Source organism: Mobula birostris, chromosome X (genome assembly GCF_030028105.1).
Source record: "Mobula birostris isolate sMobBir1 chromosome X, sMobBir1.hap1, whole genome shotgun sequence".
In the NCBI taxonomy this organism is placed as follows: domain Eukaryota; kingdom Metazoa; phylum Chordata; class Chondrichthyes; order Myliobatiformes; family Myliobatidae; genus Mobula; species Mobula birostris.
The window spans coordinates 68,360,713-68,382,983 of record NC_092402.1 but is presented as its reverse complement, the minus strand read 5'-3'; the positions used below and the strand labels follow the sequence as shown (position 1 = coordinate 68,382,983).

Genomic DNA, 22,271 nt, shown 5'->3' with positions numbered 1-22,271 from the left:
TTTGGATTTGTGACTGAAGTTGCTCTCCTCCAAACTAAGTAGGGATACTGCTTGCTCCTAGGGCCTTGTCTCTCGATCGGCATATGTCATTTGTTGACTTCTTGTTGGTCATAGTGCTGTGATATAGCCACCTCCACAATACTTCAGAGAAATCAAACTTTATTGGGTTCTCAGTGGTAGTTATTTCTTAAATAGCTCCAGGATTTCAGTATCCATTACTTGATCATAATATTGGTTTTGATTCAGCACAGTATTTCCTTATGAGACACTAAACCAAATCTCAGTCTTCCTTACAACTTCTCACCTCCCCATTCTGCCCACCAGCTAACGACATCAAAAATATATTAATTAGTTCTAGAATTTCCTCCTGAAACTTCTCCAATCCTTTCATGAAATGCTCCTGAAATCCAGGATTTTCTTACCACCTGTCCTAGTGTCATCTTGTGCAGCTTGGTAACACTTTTTGATGCTTCACAAGTTCCTTGGCATGTTTTACCACTGTAACACATAAATACAAATTATTATTTCAAGGATTTATATGCTTAAGAAGCAGAAGCAGGAGTAAACCATCCAGCCCTTTGTGCTTTCCCCACCATTCGGTAATGCGGCTAATCTTATATCTCAGCGTGACTTTCAGTGATTCATGTACAAAGGGTACCCTGTTCCCTGAGCCTTTCGATTTCTTCCAATTTAACTTTGCCTGCCTTTTTTTAAAAATCTGCTAAAGTAGGTGACTTCACATTTTTGTGCACTGTATTCCTTCGGCTCTGTCCTTGCCCAGTCATTTAGCCTACCCTTATTTCCTGAGGCCTCTCTGCACCCTCTGCCACCTAGCTGAGTGTCATCAGTAAACTTGATCAAGTCTCGAATTCTTTGAAAAAGATTGCAAGCAACTGGGGGACTAACCTCGAACACTTCAGAACAGCACTAATCACAGCCTTCCAACCCAAAAATGACTCATTTATTCCTACTAACTATTTTCTACCTGTTAACCAGTCCTTAATCTGTTTTATTACTCCCAACACTATGTGATCACACCTCAGTGAAGGCCTTCTGAAAGTCCAGTTATACCATATATGTCCTGCTAGTTACAACTTAGAATCAATTCAAAAATATGTCAAATCTGATTTTCCTTTCATAAATCCATTGTTCTATCCACTTTTATTTATTATTTTCCAAGTGCCCTGTTACCACTTTAATAATAGATTCTTGTGTTTTTCTTCCTTCTGACATCAGGATAACTAACTTATAATTCTGTTTTCACTCTTCCTCCTTTCTTAACTAATGGAAGGTGCATAACCAAACTAGAATCTTTGAAATTTTGGAAGGTGGCATTCAATGGATCCTCTCTCTCCATAGTTCAAGGGCACTGATGTGTAACAGTAGCATCATTGTCATGTTACTAGAGTGGTAATGTAGAGATTATTTGATGACTGAGAGTCTGAATTTAGTTAAATAATCCTGGAGTGTTAAGTTGGCATTTGTAATTGTGACCATAAAACTCTTGGTTTGTTTGAAACTCCAACTAGTGTGGTTTAGGGATATAAATCTGCTGTTTTTGCCACGTCTGGTTTATTTGTGACTCCTGACCCAAATTCCTAACCGCTCCGAGAAATGGTCAAGGAAACCACTTTCAGACCACATGGTGGTTCAAGCAGGTTCTTGATGTTACTTAAAGATTGCGGGGCTTGCCAATGACACCCACATTATATGTTTGAAAAAAAAAACTTCAAGTGTATCTCATTAACAGGTAAAGACATTCCTTTGTCTGAAGCAGGAAGAAAATCTATGCCCATTTTCTCTGTCTCATCTCAGACTCATCATCTGATTATTGATCACTACTGCATGTTGTCTTTCAGGGAAACTGAAGGTGTGCCAAGTACAGCAATACGAGAAATCTCCCTTCTCAAGGAACTGAACCATCCCAACATAGTCAAGTAAGGACATTCTGTGGTGCTTCTTGATTTTAAAGGAAACAATTCATAAAAAGAAAGCCTTTATATTTACGTAATGCCTTGTGACTATACGTTTATGATGGTTCTTGTTTAATAACTTATTTTAAAAGGCATTGATTGCTAGTTGGACAAATAATAGCAGCCATGTTACAATAATATGGTTCAAGCAGCAGTGAGGTGTACATTTGCACAAACAGATCATACTGGCAGCAATAAGGCACATTTGCGCAAACTGAGATTGCCTTTCAGTAATGATGTATGTGTACAGTATTGTGCAAAAGTTCTAGGCATCATGGATTTTCTTTAATATAATCTTTGTTTTAGATGTTCATTTATTGTCTTCTGCATTAATGCATCAGTAGAAAAGAGACATTTTTAGATTTTCAAGCTTTCATTTTCCAAAAAATTAAATGTTACAGAATTTTTTTGTATTTTGTTAAAGAAAGTAATATATTAAGTAACAGACCACTTTTCAAATGAAAACTTGATTACTTTGTATGTGTGTGGTCCAGTGCATGATTAGACAAAGATGACAAACAGGATGCTAATGATCAATGACATAATGAGTTGAATAAAGTAAACTGATTCACAGAAACAGGTGTAGAAGGAATCACACTGCGCGAAGGGCAACCATACTAACAGGTGAGGATGTGACAGTTTAACCTTCAGATCATCAATTCTTACACCACGGCATGAGTGAGCATAGCAACAAGTCACAAGGTGGCTGGTCATCCTGCATCAGCAAGGCCTCTCCCAAACAAAAGTTTCACAGCAGACGAGAGTTTCAAGGTGCACCCCAAGCTCTTCTGAAGAAGCACAAATAAACGAGCAAGGTTGAGGACCAGAAATGCAGTGGTCAGCCATGGAAACGGTGCAGCAGACGAGAGATACATCAGACTGACGTCCCTTTTAAATCAGAAGTTGTCCAGCACTGCTATTGGCTCTGTATTCAGAAACCACTGGAACCCAAGTACAGTACACCCCTCTACAGTCCGGACAGGTCTTGTCAGAAGTGGTCTTCGTGGAAGAGTTGCTGTGAAAAAACTTTCCTCTGAAGCGGAAGCAAAGCCAAGAGACTCGCCTACGCAGAAAAACACAAAAGTCCATTTTTTTGGCTCAAGCAGGAGGCAGTTTGTCCGCAGAAGAGCTGGAGACTGCGTCATGGATGAGTGTCTGCAGCAACAGTGAAGCACGCTGGAGGTTCCCTGCACATTATGGGCTGCATTTCTGCAAATGGAGGTGGTGATCTGGTCAGAAATAATGGACTCCTCAATGCTGAGAAGTACAAGCAGATTCTTATCCATCAGAGAGGCATCTGATCAGTCCCAGCTTCATTCTGCAGCAGGACAATGGCCCCAAACACATGGCCCAGATCGTAAAGGATGATCTTCAATGAAAATGAGAACAAGGAGTTCTGCAGCAGATGGTATGGCCTCCACAGAGCCCTGATCTCAACATCATTGAGGTTGTCTGGGACTACCTGGAGAGACAGAAGCAAGGGAGACAGCCAAAGTCTGCAGAAGAACTGTGGCAAGTTCTCCAAGATGATTGGAACAACCCACTGGCTGATTTTCTTACAAAGCTGCACAACAGTGTACGTCAGAGAATTAATGCAGTTTTAAAGGCAAAGGGTAGTCACACCAAATATTTGATTTAGTTTTTACTGTTTACTCCTCTTTACAGTAATTTATTGATATTTAGAAACTTTTCATCTCATTATTTTTGAAAGCATGTTCACTTTACATAAATTTTTTACATGTGCCTAAAACTTTTGCGCAGTACTGTATGTGTGAAAAAGGCGATCACACTGGTAGCACTGAGGGGTGTATTTGCCCAAACTGGCAGCAGTGAGTTGTATATTTACACAAACTACAATTGCACTTGCAGCTGTGAGAGGGATCACACTGGGTTGTATATTTGCGCAAACTCTGTTCAGTCTGGCAGCAGTGAGGGGTGTATTTCATAAATGTAGATTGCACTGGCAGCTGCAAGATGAGCATTTGCACAAATGGATCACACTCCCAGCAGTGAGGTGTACTTTTGCCCAAACTGACATCTCATTTGCTTAATGATGATTATATTGCCCAGTAAAATTACACTTGTGAATATTGTCTGATCAGTGAGTTGGAGTGGGATGCTATTTGATACCACTGTGCATAGTAGCCTGCTCCACACACTTGGGTCTAATGCATTGAGGACCCAGAGAGGAAATTAGATTTCTTGCAACTCGCAATAAGTCTTTGATTTTTAAATCATCTTTGAAATTTATTTGCACAATGCACAAAAATATGGAGCGGCACCACCCATTCTTGGCATCTGTTCCTTGCACTGCAATAGGTGTTATATAAGCCTTGTAACCAGAGATCTGAAGCATTTGCAACTCCATTGGGATTGGGGTTGGGGACAGGGGAGGAATTTCGGACTATTTATCGCAGCATTGGAATTGCATAGCTCCAGGGTCACTTGCTGAGCTTGACAATCCTTTTATCATTCCTTAAAAGCAATAGCAGCTTGTATTTATATTGCATCATTATGTTGTATTATATATATTGTTTGTATCAACAGCTGCCAGAGAAGTGACTTGGATCTGCTCCAATTTACCAGAGCGACAGGTCCACAGCAGATGCCATCTCGGTGGCTCTTCACTCTGGAACATCTGGACAGCAAAGATGCATACATCAGGATACTCTTCATTGACTACAGCTCAGCATTCAACACTCAAAACTAATCAATAAGTCTTCAAGACCTTGGCCTCAATCTCCTTGTGCAATTGGATCCTCGATTTCCTCACTTGCAGACTTCAGTTAGTTTAGATTGGCAACAACTTCTCCTCCACTATCTCCATCAGTGCAGATGCACCACAGGATTGTGTGCTTAGCCCCCTGCTCTACTCACTTTACACTTATGACTGTGTGTCTAAGCACAGCTCCAATACCATATTTGAGTTTGCTGATGACGCCACTGTGACTGGCCAAACTAAAGCTGGTGATGAGTCAGCGTATAGGAGGAAGATTGAAAATCTGGCTGAGTGGTGTCACAACAACAACCTCTCACTCAATGTCAGCAAAGCCAAAGAGCTGATTATTGTTGACAGGAGGAGGAAACCAGAGGTCTGTGAGCCAATCCTCATCGGAGGATCAGAGGTGGAAAGGCTCAGGAAATTCCTCGGTGTTACTATTTCAGAGGACCTGTCCTGGGCCCAGCACATAAGTGTCATTACAAAGAAAGGACAGCGGCGCCTCTACTTCCTGAGGAGTTCATGAAGATTCAGTATGTCATCTAAAACTTTGGACAAATATGCATGGTTGAGAGTATATTGACCGGTATGGAAAGAGCAATGCCCTTGAATGGAAAACCCAGTTAAAAAGTAGTGGCTACAGCCCAGTCCATCATGGGTAAAGCCCTCCCTACCATTGAACACATCTACATGGAGTATTGTCGTGGGAAATCAGCATCCATCATCAGGGACCCCCACCACCCAGGTCATGCTCTCTTCTCATTGCTGCCATCAGGAAGGTGGTACAGGAGCCTCAGGTCTCTCACCACCAGGTTCAGGAACAGTTATTACCCTTCAACCATCAGGAAGAAGGTACAGGAGCCTCAGGTCTCACACCACCAGGTTCGGGAACAGTCATTACCCTTCAACCATCAGGAAGGAGGTGCAGGAGCCTCAGGTCTCACACCATCATGTTCAAGAACAGTTATTACTCCTCAACCATCAGGAAGAAGGTACAGGAGCCTCAGGTCCCACACCAGCAGGTTCAGGAACAGTTATTACCCTTCATCCATCAGGAAGAAGGTACAGGAGCCTCAGGTCCCACACCAGCAGGTTCAGGAACAGTTATTACCCTTCATCCATCAGGAAGAAGGTACAGGAGCCTCAGGTCCCACACCACCAGGTTCAGGAACAGTTATTACCCCCTCAACCATCAGGTTCTTGAACCAAAGAGGATAACTTCAATTATCTTCACTCGCTCCATCTCTGAACTGATCCCATAACTTATGGGCTCACTCTCAAGGACTCTTCATCTCATATTCTAGATAGTTATTGCTTCTTTGCTTGTTTATTTATTTGTTTTTGTATTTGCACAGTTTGTTGTCTTTTGCACACTGGTTGAACACCCAGTTGGTGCAGTCTTTCATTGATTCTGTTATGGTTATTATTCTATTACGGATTTATTGAGTATGCCCACAAGAAAATGAATCTCAGGGTTGTGTATGGAGACATAAATGTGGTGATTTATTTATCACATGTACATCGAAACATACAGTGAAACACATCATTGGTTTTGTTATTTCACAGTACATTTATTATCAAAGTACATATACAGTATGTCACCATATACAACCCTGAGATTCGTTTCTTGCGGACGTACACAGTAAATCCAAGAAACATAATGGAATCAATGAAAGACTACACCTAACAGGACGGGCAAACAACCAATGTGTAAAAGACAACAAACTGTGCGAGTACAAAAATAAATAAACATGGAGAACATGAGATGAAGAGTCCTTGAAAATGTGTCCATAGGTTGTGGGGACAGTTCACTCGCCCCATCATTGAAGTTATCTTCTTTGGTTCAAGAGCCTAATGATTGAAGGGTAGTAACTGTTCCTGAACCTGGTGGTGTGAGTCCTGAGGCTCCTATGCCACCTTCATGATGGGAACAGTGTGAAGAGAGCATGGCCTGGGTAGTGGGGTTCTTGCTGATGGATGCTGCTTTCCTGCAACAACTCTGTGTAGATGTGTTCAATGGTGCGGAGGACCTTACCCGTGATGGACTGGGCTGTATCCACTACTTTTTTCAGGATTTTCCGTCAAGGGTACTGGTGTTTCCATACCAGGCTTTGATGCAGCCCGTCAATATACTCCCCACCACACATCTATAGAAGTTTGTCAAAGTTTTAGATGTCGTGCTGAATCTTCACCAACTCCTAAGGAAGTAGAGGCGGTGCCATGCTTTCCTCGTAATTGCACTTGCATGCTAGGCCCAGAACAGGTCCTCCGAAATACACAGAGGAACTTAAATTTGCTGACCCTCTCTAACTCTGATCCTCAGAGCAGTATGGGCTCATGGACCTCCAGTTTCCTCCTCCTGAAGTTAATAATCAGCCCCTTGGTCTTGCTGACATTGAGTGAGAGGTTGTTGTTGTGGCACCACTCACAGATTTTCAATCTCCCTCATAAATACTGATTCGGCCAACGACAGTGGTGTTGTCAGCAGATTTAAATATGACATTGGAGCTGTACTTGGCCACGCAGTCATAAGTATAAAGTGAGTTGAGCAGGGGGCTAAGCACACAGTTTTGTGGTGCACCTGTGCTGATGGAGATCATGGAGGAGATGTAAATCCAAGCTGCCTGGGGTCTGCAACTGAGAAAATTGAGGATCCAGTTGCACAAGGAGGTATTGAGACCAAGTTCTTGAAACTTATTAATTAGTTTTGAGGAGATAATAAGATAGAATAGCTGCAGTTGATAAAGAGCATCCTGATGTATGCATCTTTGCTGTCCAGATGTACCAGGGTTGAGTGAAGAGCCAATGGAATGGCATCGGCTGTTGACCTGTTGCTCCGGTAAGTAAATTGAAGCAGATCCGAGTTGCTTCTCAGGCAGGAGTTGAAGTGTTTCATCAACAACCTTTCGAAATACTTCATCACTGTGAATGTGAGTGCTACTGAACCATGGTTACTGAGGCAGGTTACCACGTTCTTCGTAGTCACCAGTATAATTGGAGCCTGTGTGAAGCAGGTGGGTACCTCAGTCTGCCAAAGTGAGAGATTAAAGATATCAGTGAATGTTCAACCAATACACCCAAGTATATGCTGGGGGTAGCCTGCAAGTGTTGCCACACATTCCGCTGCAATCATAATGCGCCCATAATGTTCAGCAGAACAACACAAACAGTATGAACAGCAGGAAAAAAAAGGCAATAACTGTAAAACAGCACACATTAAGAGATATTGTGGTAAGTGGCTAAATGATTGGTCAAAGAAGGAAGTTTGGAAGAGACTTTTGAGGGGAAATAGGCGGGGATGTATAGAGAGAACTTGGGAGGATTGATTGCCTCCTAAGGCAGAGCAATTAAAATTAGAGGTAAGGCCAGATCTTGCAGAGCTATGAGGAAAGGGGAGATCACAGATCAGAGACGTGGAAGGATTTCCAATGAAGGGTGAAAATTGATTCAAGTCTTCACTGGTTATGCAGTGATGTTAAATAATCTAATGACGGTTGAAAGATTGCCATATACACTGGGCTTTTTAATCAGACCTTTTTTTATCCTCTGCCGCACTGTGCCAAACTGAAACTATGACTAAATTTAATTTTGAGAAAATTCCATTTGCGGCTTGTTTGGTTACATTCTGTATGGTTAAGCTGAACTAAAGCAAGAATGTGTTTCCGTGGTGTGGGGATGCATTTCAATTGGAGAGTTGGCTCAAGGTGGCTATGGTCTATAACTTCTGTTCAATAAGATCCCCAAAGTGCAATTAAGATCCACAATTTCAGCTTTTAGACAAGCAGCAAAGCTGCCCATGTTTGGGTGCTTGAGCCTCCTGGTCTTGGATATCTCCAAGCCAGCAACTTAAGTGAAACTGAATTCCTGTCATTGCTTGATCCTGTACAACTGCTCAGTGTAACAGCTGAACATATCTGTGATGTTATCAGATCTGAAATGCCAGCTTGTTGGAGCTGGAAGAGTATCTGTAAACACTCATACATTCCTGTAACATTGCAGGCACTTTCAAAGATCGTGTTTGGAGGACAGACTTGCATTGTTTGTATTTTCATGTGGCCCAACTTGCCTTTTTAATCAGTTGTTGCAACAACAAGGAAGAGAAAGCTTGGGCTATCATTTGATTCCTTTGTAAAGTTAGTGTTAGAAGTTTATCACCAGCTGCATTGTTTTCTCTGCTTGTTCGCAGGTGCTGAATGTTCATTGTTAGGGGGAAGAAATTTAAAAGCAGCCTTATTTTTTTTCTTGACTGTGACGCATATTGGGTTACAATTTCAATGCATGCTGGCAAGAGGTTTCTTTTTATAAAATGCCAGTTTCTGTTTTGTTCTGAAAGGGGATGATAAATCAAATAAAGACACTTTTGGAAACGCTCAGCAGGTCAGGTAGCATCTGTAGAGAGGGAAACAGTTTGTTTTGGGCCAGTGACATTTCTTCAGAGCTTAGAAAGGTTAGAGAGAGGTTTTAAGTAAGAACAGATACAGAAAGTAGCAAAGTGTTACTGACCTAATATTTTAAATCTGGGTATGATGAGTTCAAATCCTACCATAGAAGCTGGGGAATTAAAATTCCAATTAAATAAGTTTGGAATAAAGAGCTTGGTCCAGTAATGGGGACCATGAACTTATTGGAGTGTTGTGTACAAACCCATCTTCGTCACTCATATACTTGCCCAGTCCAGCTGATCTATATTACTCCTGACCCACAGCAACATGATCAACTCCTAACTGCTTTTGGAAGTGGCCCAGTGATTCACTTAGTTCAGAGGCAATTGGGGTCTGATGATAAATGCCCGCTTGTATCTTGCAAACAAAAAAAATGAAAGGAAAGCATGGCAAAAGAGCAAAGTAGAAAATCTATGATGGTATGTAAGGCAGGAGAGATTTAATGGCACTTGGGGTGATGTTGTAAGATGAAAGGGCTGTACAAGTAAAGATTCAAAAGATGGCTGCAAGGGTCAACAATAGAATCATTGGCAATAATAGCTGTCCATAACTGCAGCAGTAGTAATGGTCTGAGTGATGTAAAATGATGCTACGTTCAGAAGATTCTAAAGTTCTTAATTAAAAGTTGAAGTGCTTTTCCTTGAGCTTCTGTTGAGCTTCATTCAAACATGAAAGAACCTTTGTGTCATCTATAAACTTACTAACCCACCCTTCCTCTTCCTCTTCCTCTTCCTCATCCTCATCTAAGTCATTTATAAAAATCACAAAGACAGATCCATGTAGAATATCACTGGTCACCGACCCCCAGGCAGAATATGCTCCGTCTATTGCCACCCTCTGCCTTCTGTTGGTAAGCAAATTCTGAATCCACACAGCCAAGTTTCCCTGGATCCCATGCCCCTGACTTTCTGAGTGAGGCTACCTTGTCAAATACCTTACTAAAATCCATATACACCACATCCACTGCTCTACTTTCATCAATGTGCTTTTTCACGTCCTCATGTAATTCAGTCAGGCTCATGAGGCATGACCTGCCCCTCACAGAGCTATATTGACTATGTGGAAGTCGAATCCGGATAAACTCAATCAGAGACCGTATAAGTACAAACTCTTTTATTCAAAGTACCCGGGGCTTACTCAGTTAGTCGCTTAAACAGGAACAGTCTGACTGTTCCTGCCCAATCCACCAACTAATTCACAATTCCCCTTATGAGTGGATATATTCAGATACCCTACACAAGACAGGCCGGAGTCAAAGTTATCTACTACATGATAGTCCAAAAAGACAAATTACAGAATAGGCATAATAGCCTCACATATACAAAACAGGCTGGAGCTGTCCTACCTCTATGCACGACTGCACAAGGAGATAAGCATCCTGAAACCCTAGCTGGATACCTTCAAAAAGAAATTTTGCTCAGCATTGAATAACAAAATTAGCACATCTGTTGATCATCAGCGGTTCCTTTCAGAAAAACAGGCTGCTATTGTTTAACAAAGTGTTAACCCTTTTACATACTTTATCAACTATCCCTAATCAGACGAATTAAAACAGAAAGCAAGCCAAATCTTGGGATCATTTTACATGTGACTGAGCATAATTGTTATGGAAAGCAAAGGTTAGTCTGACTTCCCCTGTACTTACATTTTTGCTGTGGCTCTCATTACTGTGTGGTGGAGCTGATTTCATAAAAGACTGTTGCAACTCCCTTGGAAGCTTTGACTCTGATTTTGGTCTAGGCTAGGTGAGCATGACAAGGAAGAAAGTATCCCATCTTCCTCTGGCATTATGCAGCAGCTTGCTGTTGTATGGCTCCCACTTGAGTGGCTTTCACATATTTTCACAAATCAAGGCTTTTCAAAGGGGGCATAAAACAGACAAAAAAAAAATCACCTTGGCTGATTTATGTTTTATTGCAAAACTTGAATTCAAGATTTGTCAAATAGCCCTTCTAAAATAATTTAATATTTTGCCATTCTTTCAAGGGTTACTACTTATGGCCACATGGTACAGGGGTAGAATTTTGATTAATAATGTGCAAGTGCTCTATCACTAAAATGGCTGAGTTCTTGATCCTGGCTAACTTTCCCCATACTACATTCAAGGGTAGGTCATGCAGGCTGACTTGGTATGCATAGTTGGCTTCATTGATGACTGCAAATAAACCCCACCCCCACTTTCAATACCTCTGTTGCAGCCCATGTCAAATTGCTTGGCAACCAGATCATACTTAAGAAGGAACACACATCAAAGTTGCTGGTGAACGCAGCAGGCCAGGCAGCATCTCTAGGAAGCGGTACAGTCGACGTTTCAGGCCGAGACCCTTCGTCAGGACTAACTGAAGAAAGAGTTAGTAAGAGATTTGAAAAGAAGGTTAACTTCCATCTGCAAGCCATAAAATTTGCATTGTCCAAGTACTAAATCCAACCCAACACAATGAGTGAGCAAAAGTTCTTTCTGGAGAAGAGAGTTGGGAATGATTGGATCACTAGTATTCCTCTTTTCCCCTTCCTCCACCCCTGCTCCCTCAGGTTACTTGATGTCATTCATACGGAGAATAAACTCTATTTGGTCTTTGAGTTCCTGCATCAGGATCTGAAGAAGTTCATGGACGTCTCTTCGGTCACTGGGATCCCATTGCCACTCATCAAGGTAAAAACAGATTGGTTTTGTGGAATGAAGTTAAAATTAAATGGAGCAAGAGCAAATCGAATGCTTGAGGGGCTTAGTGCAATTGATATCTTCCCCACTATGTGCTTCATTGTATTGTGGCTTACTTTATTAGTTTTTCAGGCAGCATTATGGCGAAATTTCTGATGCAAGTCAAACTACTCAAGAATGTAGAGTTAATCAAACTTAAAGAGCACATTGGAGAACTGCATAAAATAGATTTTATACCTTCTTAAAAAAAGAGAAACATCTATTTCTCAGATGATATTTGACAGGCACTCAGTTTGGTTAATTCTATGGCGAATGGTGAAGAACACCCAAAGGGAGCACCAGCTGAACAATTGAGCTTGTGGTGTATTGGTGCTTTAATGAGGAAGAGCTTGCACTTACAGTGTGCGTTTTACATTCTCGGGGCATTATAAAGCTTTTTCTCAATGTAGACTACCTTTTACAAACTTTTGCCGTGCAAGCAAGCAAGCCAGCCCATATGCGCAGAGCAAGAATGCACAAACAGCAATGAAATATTTCACCATTTGCTCTGTTTTGTTTGACAGCTAAATGATAAGAAAACTGTTCTGGTTCATTTTGAATGGTGCCATATCTTGTATCCAGCCAAACATTTTGTCTAAAAGATTAACTACAGACTGTGATTTTTTTTTTCCAAAATGACTTGTTAACCTGGATAGTGCAATACTGAGGTACCAATAGTTTGCGGTACAGCTAAGAATGCATCTTGATTTACAACTTGTGACATTTGCCGAGACATGTATTGAGGTACAGTGCTGCATTGGACAGTTGGGTTGACTTTCTTCATGGGGACATTTTAAGATTCCAAAGGTCCTTGATAAGATGCATACAGAGAAGATAGTTTCCACTCTGGGAATAGTTTCAGAACAAGGGGTTGCCTATTTCAGATATGTGAGGAAGAGTTTTTTTTCTCTGTGGTAATGGAGAATTTCTGTTGGAGGGCGGAGTCACCGTTTATATTGAAGATTGAGATGGATGTATTTGGGTTTATTGGGAAGTGAGGGTTATGGGGTAGGAAGACAGGGGCCAAGATAAGACGAGCCATATTATTGAATGGCGAATCAGGCTCAAGGGCTGAATAGTCCACTCCTTTTCCAGTTTCTTATGTTATTATTGACCATTGTGGAAAAACTATCCTTTGCTGGGCAACTTAACTGGATATGAAAAGATGAATCAGAAGAAGTGTTGGTCATCCTGTTAAAGCTGTATATGATTACTCTGGACGTTTAGGACTTGCGTTACGGGGTGCTGGGACTCAGCAAGAAGTGATCCTGTAGCTCCAAAAGTTGACCTTCAGTCGCAGGCAGTATGTTCACATACAAACCTCCCATTGATGATAGAGTATTTAACTTGGCAAATCCTCCAACCACATGTGAGAAAGCAATAGAACAAGGGGTTTTAGAATTTTTATTTTTAGTTTAAAAATGGTCCTTTTATCTTTTTGAGATTTTTAAAAATAATTTTATTTTATCCTAGTCTCTGTGCTGCTGACACTTTTGTTCTAACTTGTCATCTTTTTGCCTACGCACAATCTGGAACTTGTGTCCTCGCCCATGTAACTCAAAACCTGCCCTTTGAAATTGTGTGTGTTATTTTCTCTGATGGGGGAGTTCAGGGAATGTAATCTTACAATTAAGACCTAACCCATTTAGAAGTGAAATCAAGCAGCATCTCTTCACAAAAACAATAATGCAAAGCTGGAATCTTCTGAAAGGCTGTGGATGCTGGGAAGGAATTTAAAATTTCAATGTGAAAATTAATCAATTTTTTCCTGAGTAAAGGTTACAACGGATAATAGGGTTGATGTAGATCAGCTGTGGTCAAGTATTTGTAACTTCACAGAGGAAGACCATTCAATCCATTGAGCACATGCTGGCCCCATGGGATTAACCCCATTAGTTCTATCCACCCCCCTCCATATTTCCTTGTAGCACTAGTACTTGTTCAACTCCCTTTTGATTCTTTTTTGCCATTAACTTGCACTAAATAGTAAATTACAGTGTCCAATTGACCTACCACATTTTTGGGATGTGGGAGGAAACCAAAGTACTGGGAGGAAATCCACAAAGTTTTGTTGGAGAAGGTCTTATTCCATACTGACAGCACCAGAGGTAAGGGTCAAACCCTGGAGCTGTGAGGCAGCAGCACTAACAGCTGTGGTCTAACTGAGTAGCAAAATAGAATAGGCTCAATAGACTGATCAGCCTCTTCCTGTTTTTGTGCAAATTCTTTCAGTCTTTACACATTTCCCCACCCATACAAAAATGCAATGGTGTATGGGTGTTTAACCATTGCTGTAGGCTGAATGACCTGCGTCTATACTTCCTGTTGCCTCAGTAAATCAGCCAGCATAGTCAACGACCCCTCCTACCCCGGACATTCTCTCTTCACCCCTCTTCCGTTGGGCAGAAGATATAAAAGCCTGAAAGCACATACCACCAGGCTCAAGGACAGCGTCTACTACATGGATAACTACCTCTTGAATGGACCTCTTGTGCGAAGATGGATTCTTGGCCCCTCAATTTACCTTGTTATATTCTTGCACTTTATCATTTACCTGCACTTTGTAGTGAATAGATCTGTATGAGCAGTTTGCAAGACAAGCTTTTCACTGTATCTTGGTATGTGTGACAATAATAAACTAATAGCAAAATATATATGGCTCTGAACTGTAACAATTATTTGACTGGAGATGGGCCATACCCAGACCTAGTCCAATGCTGCGATTACTGAATGCCACGTTAAAAGCTATCTACAAAGTGTACTATAGTCTCACTAATTCCACATTTCTCATGACTTGTATCCAAAGCAAAGCCTTCATCCCTTCTTTTTGAAAGAGGGCCTTGCTTTCGTTGATATTCCAAGCTGTTGACAATATACCAGGGAACGCAGAGAGGGGAGGAATCTCAGCATTCCCGCTTTTTCAGTGCATTGTAATGCCTGCACTGTTTTGTGCACTGTATGCAGTCCTGGGTAGGTCTGTAGTCTAGTGTAGTTTTTGTGTTGTTTTACCTAGTTCAGTGTAGTTTTTGTATTGTTTCATGTAGCACCATGGTCCTGAAAAATGTTGTCTTGTTTTTACTATGTACTGTACCAGCAGTTATCGTCGAAATGACAATAAAAAGTGACGACTCTTTTTCACGGGAATGACTATTTTCCAACCCCCATCCCTCACTGAGGTGTACACCTTCATTCCCTCCCCCCCCCCCCCCCCCCCGCTGTTCATGTTTTAATTTTTACCCATCTGGTAAACTCCTCGAGGCTCCTTGGCCTTGTTTACTACACACAGTGAGCAGAGTTAGTATTTGAAATGGGACTGCTGTGTGTCAGATGAAGTTGGTCATAGAGGTTTTGCATGTCCAGATTTGTTTATCATCCACCTTTATATACTGGTTGGTGTGAGATGTTGTTCAGCTGACTAATGACTGGGCCTTTTGTTTTAATCCCCTCCTGCTCAGAGTTACCTATTCCAGCTGCTGCAGGGTCTCGCATTTTGTCATTCTCACCGGGTGCTTCACCGGGACTTGAAGCCCCAGAACCTGCTGATCAATGCCGAAGGTGCGATTAAACTAGCTGACTTTGGACTCGCGCGAGCTTTTGGTGTACCTGTTCGCACGTACACCCATGAGGTATGTTCCCTACAGTCTGCCATCTCTAAGCATTGGAGTCTTCTGAGCCAAAGCATCTCCTGCCCCTGATTACCTATGTGGCTCCCGACACAACTCCTGGGAGTGATCGTGTAGCTTGCAACATGATTAACACCTCATTCTGTAAGGTCCCGGGACATTACCCATCTGAGCACAGGCTATGTTTAAGAGTCAAGAGTCAAGTGGGACTGAGGAACAAATTGTCCATCAACAAATAGCTGCAAGCTGATAAATCTGATGGACCTGATCATTTGTATTCTAAAGTTTTAAAAATGGAGGCTGTGGAGATGGTAGGTGCTGTTGTTCACATCTTCCAAAATTCAATAGATTCTGAAATTGTTCCTGTAGATTAGAGGGGAGCAAATGTGACCCCATGAGTTAAGGAAGGAGGGAGAGAAAATGGGAAACGAATGACCCAATAGTTTGGCATCAATGATAATGGAAAATCCTGGAACCTACAAAGAGAAATGTAATAACACAACAACATGAAATAATAGGATTGAACAGAATTAACATGAACCTATGAAGGAAAACTATGTTTGACTAATCAATTAGAGCTTATTGATCTGTGACTAGCAGAATAGATAAGGGAAACCACTGAATGTGGTGTATATTGATTAGTGGAAGGCTTTTGATAATGTCTCAGATAAGAGGTTAATCATTAAAATTAGAGCACAGAAAATAGGGCACAATATACTGATGTGGATTGAGAAGAGGTTCACAGACAGAAAGTGAGGAATGGGAATTAACTGCTTATTCTCAGGTTGGCTGGCTGTGACCAGCCACGTTCTGCCTTCATCAACCTATTCGCCTGTTAAGCCATTTTCAGGGAACTATGAGCTTGGACCCTAAGGTCTCTTTTATTCTTCAAAATTTCTTAGCATCCTATCAATTACCGTATGTGTTAGAACCCTATATCCCCTTGACACTTGTCAAGATTAATTCCATTTGCCAATGCTCTGGTCAACTTTCCAACTGACGTACAGTGACATCCTGCTGTTGCCTTAGACAATCTTCCTTAGTATTCCCAACAATCAATGTTAGTGTCATCTGCAAACTTACTAATCATTCCTCTTCCATTCACATCCAGGTTGTTAATATATATCGTCAGCAGCAAGAGTCCTAACACTAATCCCTAGGGTATACCACTAGTCACAGACTTGCAATCAGAAAAACATCACTATCCCCTGCCACCTATCACCAAATCAATTTTGGATCCAACTAGCCAGTTGGCCACAGATCCCATGTGCCTTGACCTTTGGATCAACCTACTATACTTGACTTTCTTGGATGCTTCGCTAAAATTCATATAGACAACCTTCACTGTCCTGCTTTCATTAGCCTCCTTTGTTACCTAAACTGGCTTGGTATTTCCAGCATTTTCTATTTTTGTTTGAAGGGTTAAAACCTGGAAAAGTACGAGAAACATGATATTGGGAAAGAAATAACTATGCAACTGATAGCATGAAAATATGGACAAAGTCTAAAAACATTTATTCTTTCCAGTCGTCAGGAACTGTATGACTATAAATATTCTGGCAGCTCAAACCAAGGTGAATATGAGTTTGAAGTGTTGTGTTTTTTCTTTGCAGGTTGTCACACTGTGGTATCGTGCCCCTGAGATCCTCCTGGGATGTAAATATTACTCTACTGCAGTCGACATCTGGAGTCTTGGCTGCATCTTTGCTGAAATGGTAATGATTTGTAAAGTTAGCTAGTGTAGTTAACGATTCACGTGAAAAAAATACCTTAGAGATGTATTTTCTGAAATAAGTACTTTCTTCCTCTCTGCTTCTCCTTTTCTCCACTCTCGGATTGTATATTTCAGACGGGGGCTAAAGGAAATGGCAGAGTGACTGTTACCTTGTCATTATAGCCTGCCAGTGGGGATGTGTGTTGGGCACGTGGCCAAGTGGTTAAGGCATTTGTCTAGTGGTCTGAAGGTCGCTAGTTCGAGCCTCAGCTGTGGCAGCGTATTTGTGTCCTTGAGCAAGGCACTTAGACACTAGAGCAATGTGTCGTTGTGCGAGGAGTGGCGCCCCACACAGACTTCCAATCTGCGCCTTGTAAGGCATGAAAATGCCCGATGCAGGCCTCTCATGGTCTTGAGTCAACGTTCCCCAGTGGGGAGGTGTTGAAACAATATCCCAAAGAATGATTGTTGCTGACTTCCACTGGTAACATCAACAACTGCTCTATCAGCCGCAGTCCATACACACATTTCCACCAAATCATAGTCATAGTCATAGTCATACTTTATTGATCCTGGGGGAAATTGGTTTTCGTTACAGTTGCACTATAAATAATAAATAGTAATAATACCATAAATAGTTAAATAGTAATATGTAAACTATGCCAGGAAATAAGTCCAGGACCAGCCTATCGGCTCAGGGTGTCTGACCCTCCAAGGGAGAAGTTGTAAAGTTTGATGGCCACAGGCAGGAATGACTTCCTATGACGCTCTGTGCTGCATCTCGGTGGAATGAGTCTCTGACTGAATGTACTCCTGTGCCAGAGACTCCCGAGTCCTGAAACTAAACAAGTCTAATGTGAATGCTGATTGTGGTTGATGTTCAAGCACAAGTCCTGAATTACGAGGGAAAAGAGATGGGTTCCATTTTTTTTTTCTAAACTCATCCCTGTAATGGTGAATGTTTTCAGCACACAGGGTGGCACAATAGTGCAGCTGGTAGAACTGCTGGCTCTGTTTCAGTGACCTAGGTTCAATCCCGACATTAGGTGGTGTCAGTGTGGAGTTTGCGTGGTCTCCCTATGACTGTGGATTTCCTCTGGGTGCTCTGATTTCCTTCCATTTCCCAAACACGGTGACTAATTGGTCACTGTAAACTGGCCTGAGTGTCTATATTAATAGGAGAATATGGATGGAATTAATGAGAATGTGAGGTGAATAAAATGGGATGTGTATATATAGTATGATTGGTGCAGACTCAATCGGCTGAATGACCTCTTACAGTGCTTTATGACAGGGTGGTTTCTTCCCTCATACTAGTCAATTTCCCGATTTGAATTGTGTTTTGTGGTTGATGGTCTTGTATTAATTTTGTGTGATCTTAAACTTTCAAAATTGTACGTGAGTGCATTGAAACCCTGGTTTTTACAGATTCCCAATGCCCATTAACTGTTTGAATAAAGAGTGACTTGCATTGTTGGTTATGATTTTTATATGCTTTATGTAATAGATGATCCCTGCACCTTTAGTTTTTCAGTAGATTTAGAGTCTGCTTAAGGCAGTTTTATACTGCATAATGAGACTGACGCTTTTGTCACAGCATCTTTGTGTGAACCAGTCCAGCTCTGTAATACCAACATTATAAATCCAGGTAGGAGTGAGGTTCTCTGTCTTAAGATGGTCCAGTGGGTTTGTTCACATGTTTCCATGCAAGAGGCCCCCAAGACTTTTTTGTTGACAACAGTTACTTGGCATGATTGTAAAGCCAAACAAGTGGCATCTGGCCAGTTCTCTGTTAAAACACCATACAAAGTTCCTGTGTCTTTTTTATATCAAGTGGCATAATGGATGCAGCAGGACAGACGCTTCACAAAGTTAATACATTGCTGAAAATATGAAAGATATGGGGATGTGTTTATGCTACCAGTTGATATGCTAGATTACAGCATATGTGACTTGTATATGCCTCTGAATGATAGGTACCCCATCTTTATTTTCCAATATTTCCCACAGAGGAAGGGAATAAGTGGAGAAAATGACATTTCACAGCCCTTTGCACAAATCTACTGCTCATTGTGGTCATAAAGCCATGCAGACAGTGTCAAGGTTTAATCTATGTCTGCCCAGAGATACCTGTTCTTGCCAAAGTGGAAGTATTGGACTAAGAAGGCAGGTGGGTTGCCTCCCACAGTCCAAAGACATACCAGTTGGTAGGTTAATCGGTCATTGTAAATTCACCCATGATTAGGCTAGGGTTAAATCGGTGGGTTGCTGGGCGGTGCAGCCTGAAGGGCCTGTTCCACACTGCATTGATATATAAATACAGAGGTACTGCCCTCTCCTCGGGATCAGCCATGTTCCAGGTGCTATACTGAAAATAGTGAAATACTGCAGATGCTAGGATTCTGAAATCAGACATGTAATGTGGGGAAAACTGGGTCAGTTGGTGCCATCTGTGGAGAAGGTTAATATTTCAGGTGAATAGCATTTTATCAAATAACAAGAATATGGGATGTTCTCACACAGTAGGTTTTCACACGGATGTTTAATGGGAATTAAGCCAGAAGGGGGATAGAAGTTTGCATTGAACTGAGAAGAGGATGTTCATGCAGAGCATAGGCACCAGCAGAAGTGTGTTGGCCCGGGTGGCCTATTTCTTTGCTGCAATTTTGACGATTTTTTTTTCTATTTGCTCTCCATCCACTAATTCAGAAGTCTCAATTAGTCATTGAATTTAGCCAGAAGGTGCTCAAGCACGTGGGTGGCACAACAGGTAGTGCTGTTCTCACACAGCTCCAGTGACCAAATTTCATTCTGACCTTGATTCTGTGGCATTGCACGTTCTCCCTGTGATCATGCGGGTTGTCTCCAAGTGCTGCAGTTTCCACCCACATCCCAAAAATATGTGGGTTTGTTAAGTTAATTGGCCACTGTAAGTTGCCTCTGGTGGGCGAGTGGTGGACTCTGAGGGGAGTTGTGAGAGGCAATAGATGACAGGGAAATAAATAGGAGAACAGTACTCGTGGAAATACCTCAGGCTACCTTGTATTTTGTAAAAAAAAATGTGAGTAGACCTGAATGATTATCTAACTTTTCAAGCCAGTTGTTTACACCCTACTTGTCCTGAATAGGCTTCTATAAACTCACCAAAGTGGCCATTTCCTTTTTGAGTATTTTATACCAGGCACAGCTTCTTTTGCCTATAACTCACCTGAACAACATTCATTATTTCCAATTAGAAGTGTGCCAAGGATCATAATAGATAGCAAGCAGCTGACAGTTACTACTAGCCCAATGAACGTCTACTTAAATAAGAGAAAATGAGATAGCCATGTAGTGATTTGTGGAGGTAAAATGTTCTTTTCATCAAATTAATTTACACCAGATTGCCTGGAGTGCATTAAGACAGGGCACAAAGATGTCCATTCAGAGTGCTGAGTTCCTAAAGAAATACATCAATGTCTTTGATCGCTATCATTAGCACTCAGATGATCTCCCAGCTTCTCTTCATCCTGATGCCTGTGTGATTCATCTCATCTGGTTTTCCTTTAGGCGAGTGGGCGTGGGGCATGATATAGTGCATGACTTTGGTGTGATGGGGTTGGTAAAGACAGGGGATATGATATTCTTGCAGCAGCTTGAAATGCTAAAACACATTGTCTCATATGTACAGAACCATTTCTTGTAAAAAAAAGTTTTTGATTTTAATCACTTCAGTGTAGTCAGTTTGATTATTTAAAATGATGTTAGAAGGCAGTTGGGTACCTCTTTCCCACATCCTTTCCTACCCAGGCACTTAGTTCCTTGGTGAACAAGACAGACCAGTGTCAAACAAGAGAAAATCTGCAGATGCTGAAAATCCAAGTATCACCCACAAAATGCTGGAGGAACTCAGCAGGCCAGGCAGCATATATGGGGTGGGGGGGGGAAGTACAGTTGACATTTCAGGCTGAGACCCTTCATCAGGACTGGACAAAAAAATATGAGGAGTCAGAATTAGAGGGGGGAGGGGGAAGAAACACAAGGTGATAGGTGAAACTAGGAAGGGGGAGGGGTGAAGTAAAGAGCTGCGAAGTTGATTGGTGAAAGAGATACAGGGCTGGAGAAGGGGGAATCTGATAGGAGAGGACAGAAGGCCATGGAAGAAAGGGGGAGGAGCACCAGAGGGAGGTGATGGGTAGGGAGATAAGGTGAGAGAGGGAATGGTGACGGACCAGTGTGCAGCCTCTTGTGCTCTGTTTTTGGAAGCATCAGTCATTTGTATGAGAACTTGCTGTGCAACACTGAATTGCTGTTGGGGTTATTGTTCCTAGAGAGAGGGTGTAGGAGGGAAATCCTTGGGGCTTTGAGGTCTGTTCAAGATGGACCAGTCGTACCTCTACAGGACTGGGATAAATACCTTTGCAGGGAGATTCACTCATGGTTAGGGAGCATTTAACCAAAAGTGGTAGTGGGACAGGCATATCTAACAATCTGCTTTTGGTTTTGGGTTCTGACCTTTATATCCCAGCTTTTACATAAACCTTTGTTTTCTGTCTCTCACTCTGTGGCTGTCTCACGCTCTTGCAACCAGATGTCTTCATCTCCAATTTATCACCACAACACTGGATTCACCATGTCCTCTTCATCTATATGCAACTTAAAACGCTTTCCCAATTCTGACGAAGGGTTTTCGACCTGAAACATCAGTGCTGTCTTTTGGGCAGCAGGTGTAGAAAGTTTCTAGCATTTTTTGATTTTATTTCAGATTTCCAATACCAGCACCTTTTTGGATTTTTCAGTTAGAATGCATAAGTGTGGGTGAGGTTGAAAAGCTGCTGGCACAAGTCATAATGTGTGAATATGATGTGATAATTGAAGCATAACTCAAAGGGCAAGGTTGGGCACAATATTCCTGGATGTAAGGTGTTCAAAAAATGGTAAGGAAAGAGGAGGCAGGATGGCAGTTCTGTTTAAAGAAGATATAATTGTGCTTGAGAGAGGGAGTCACAGAGCGACCACTCTCCGCTGAACATCGACGACTCCTCCGTAGAGATCGTTAAAAGCACCAAATTTCTTGGTGTTCACCTGGCAGAGAATCTCACTTGGTCCCTCAACACCAG

At 41.7% G+C, this 22,271-nt stretch overlaps 1 protein-coding gene across 3 annotated transcripts in view; it reads left to right on the top strand.

The window, feature by feature from the left end:
- The window catches only part of cdk2 (cyclin dependent kinase 2), a 101,184-nt gene that overhangs the window by 62,324 nt on the left and 16,589 nt on the right, over positions 1-22,271 (top strand). For all 3 annotated transcript variants that reach the window (XM_072249393.1, XM_072249392.1, XM_072249391.1), the window contains exons 2-5: positions 1,860-1,937; positions 11,667-11,787; positions 15,291-15,461; positions 17,072-17,173. In XM_072249393.1, the coding sequence (XP_072105494.1) occupies positions 1,860-1,937; positions 11,667-11,787; positions 15,291-15,461; positions 17,072-17,173 (472 nt within the window). The remainder of the gene's footprint in view (positions 1-1,859; positions 1,938-11,666; positions 11,788-15,290; positions 15,462-17,071; positions 17,174-22,271) is intronic.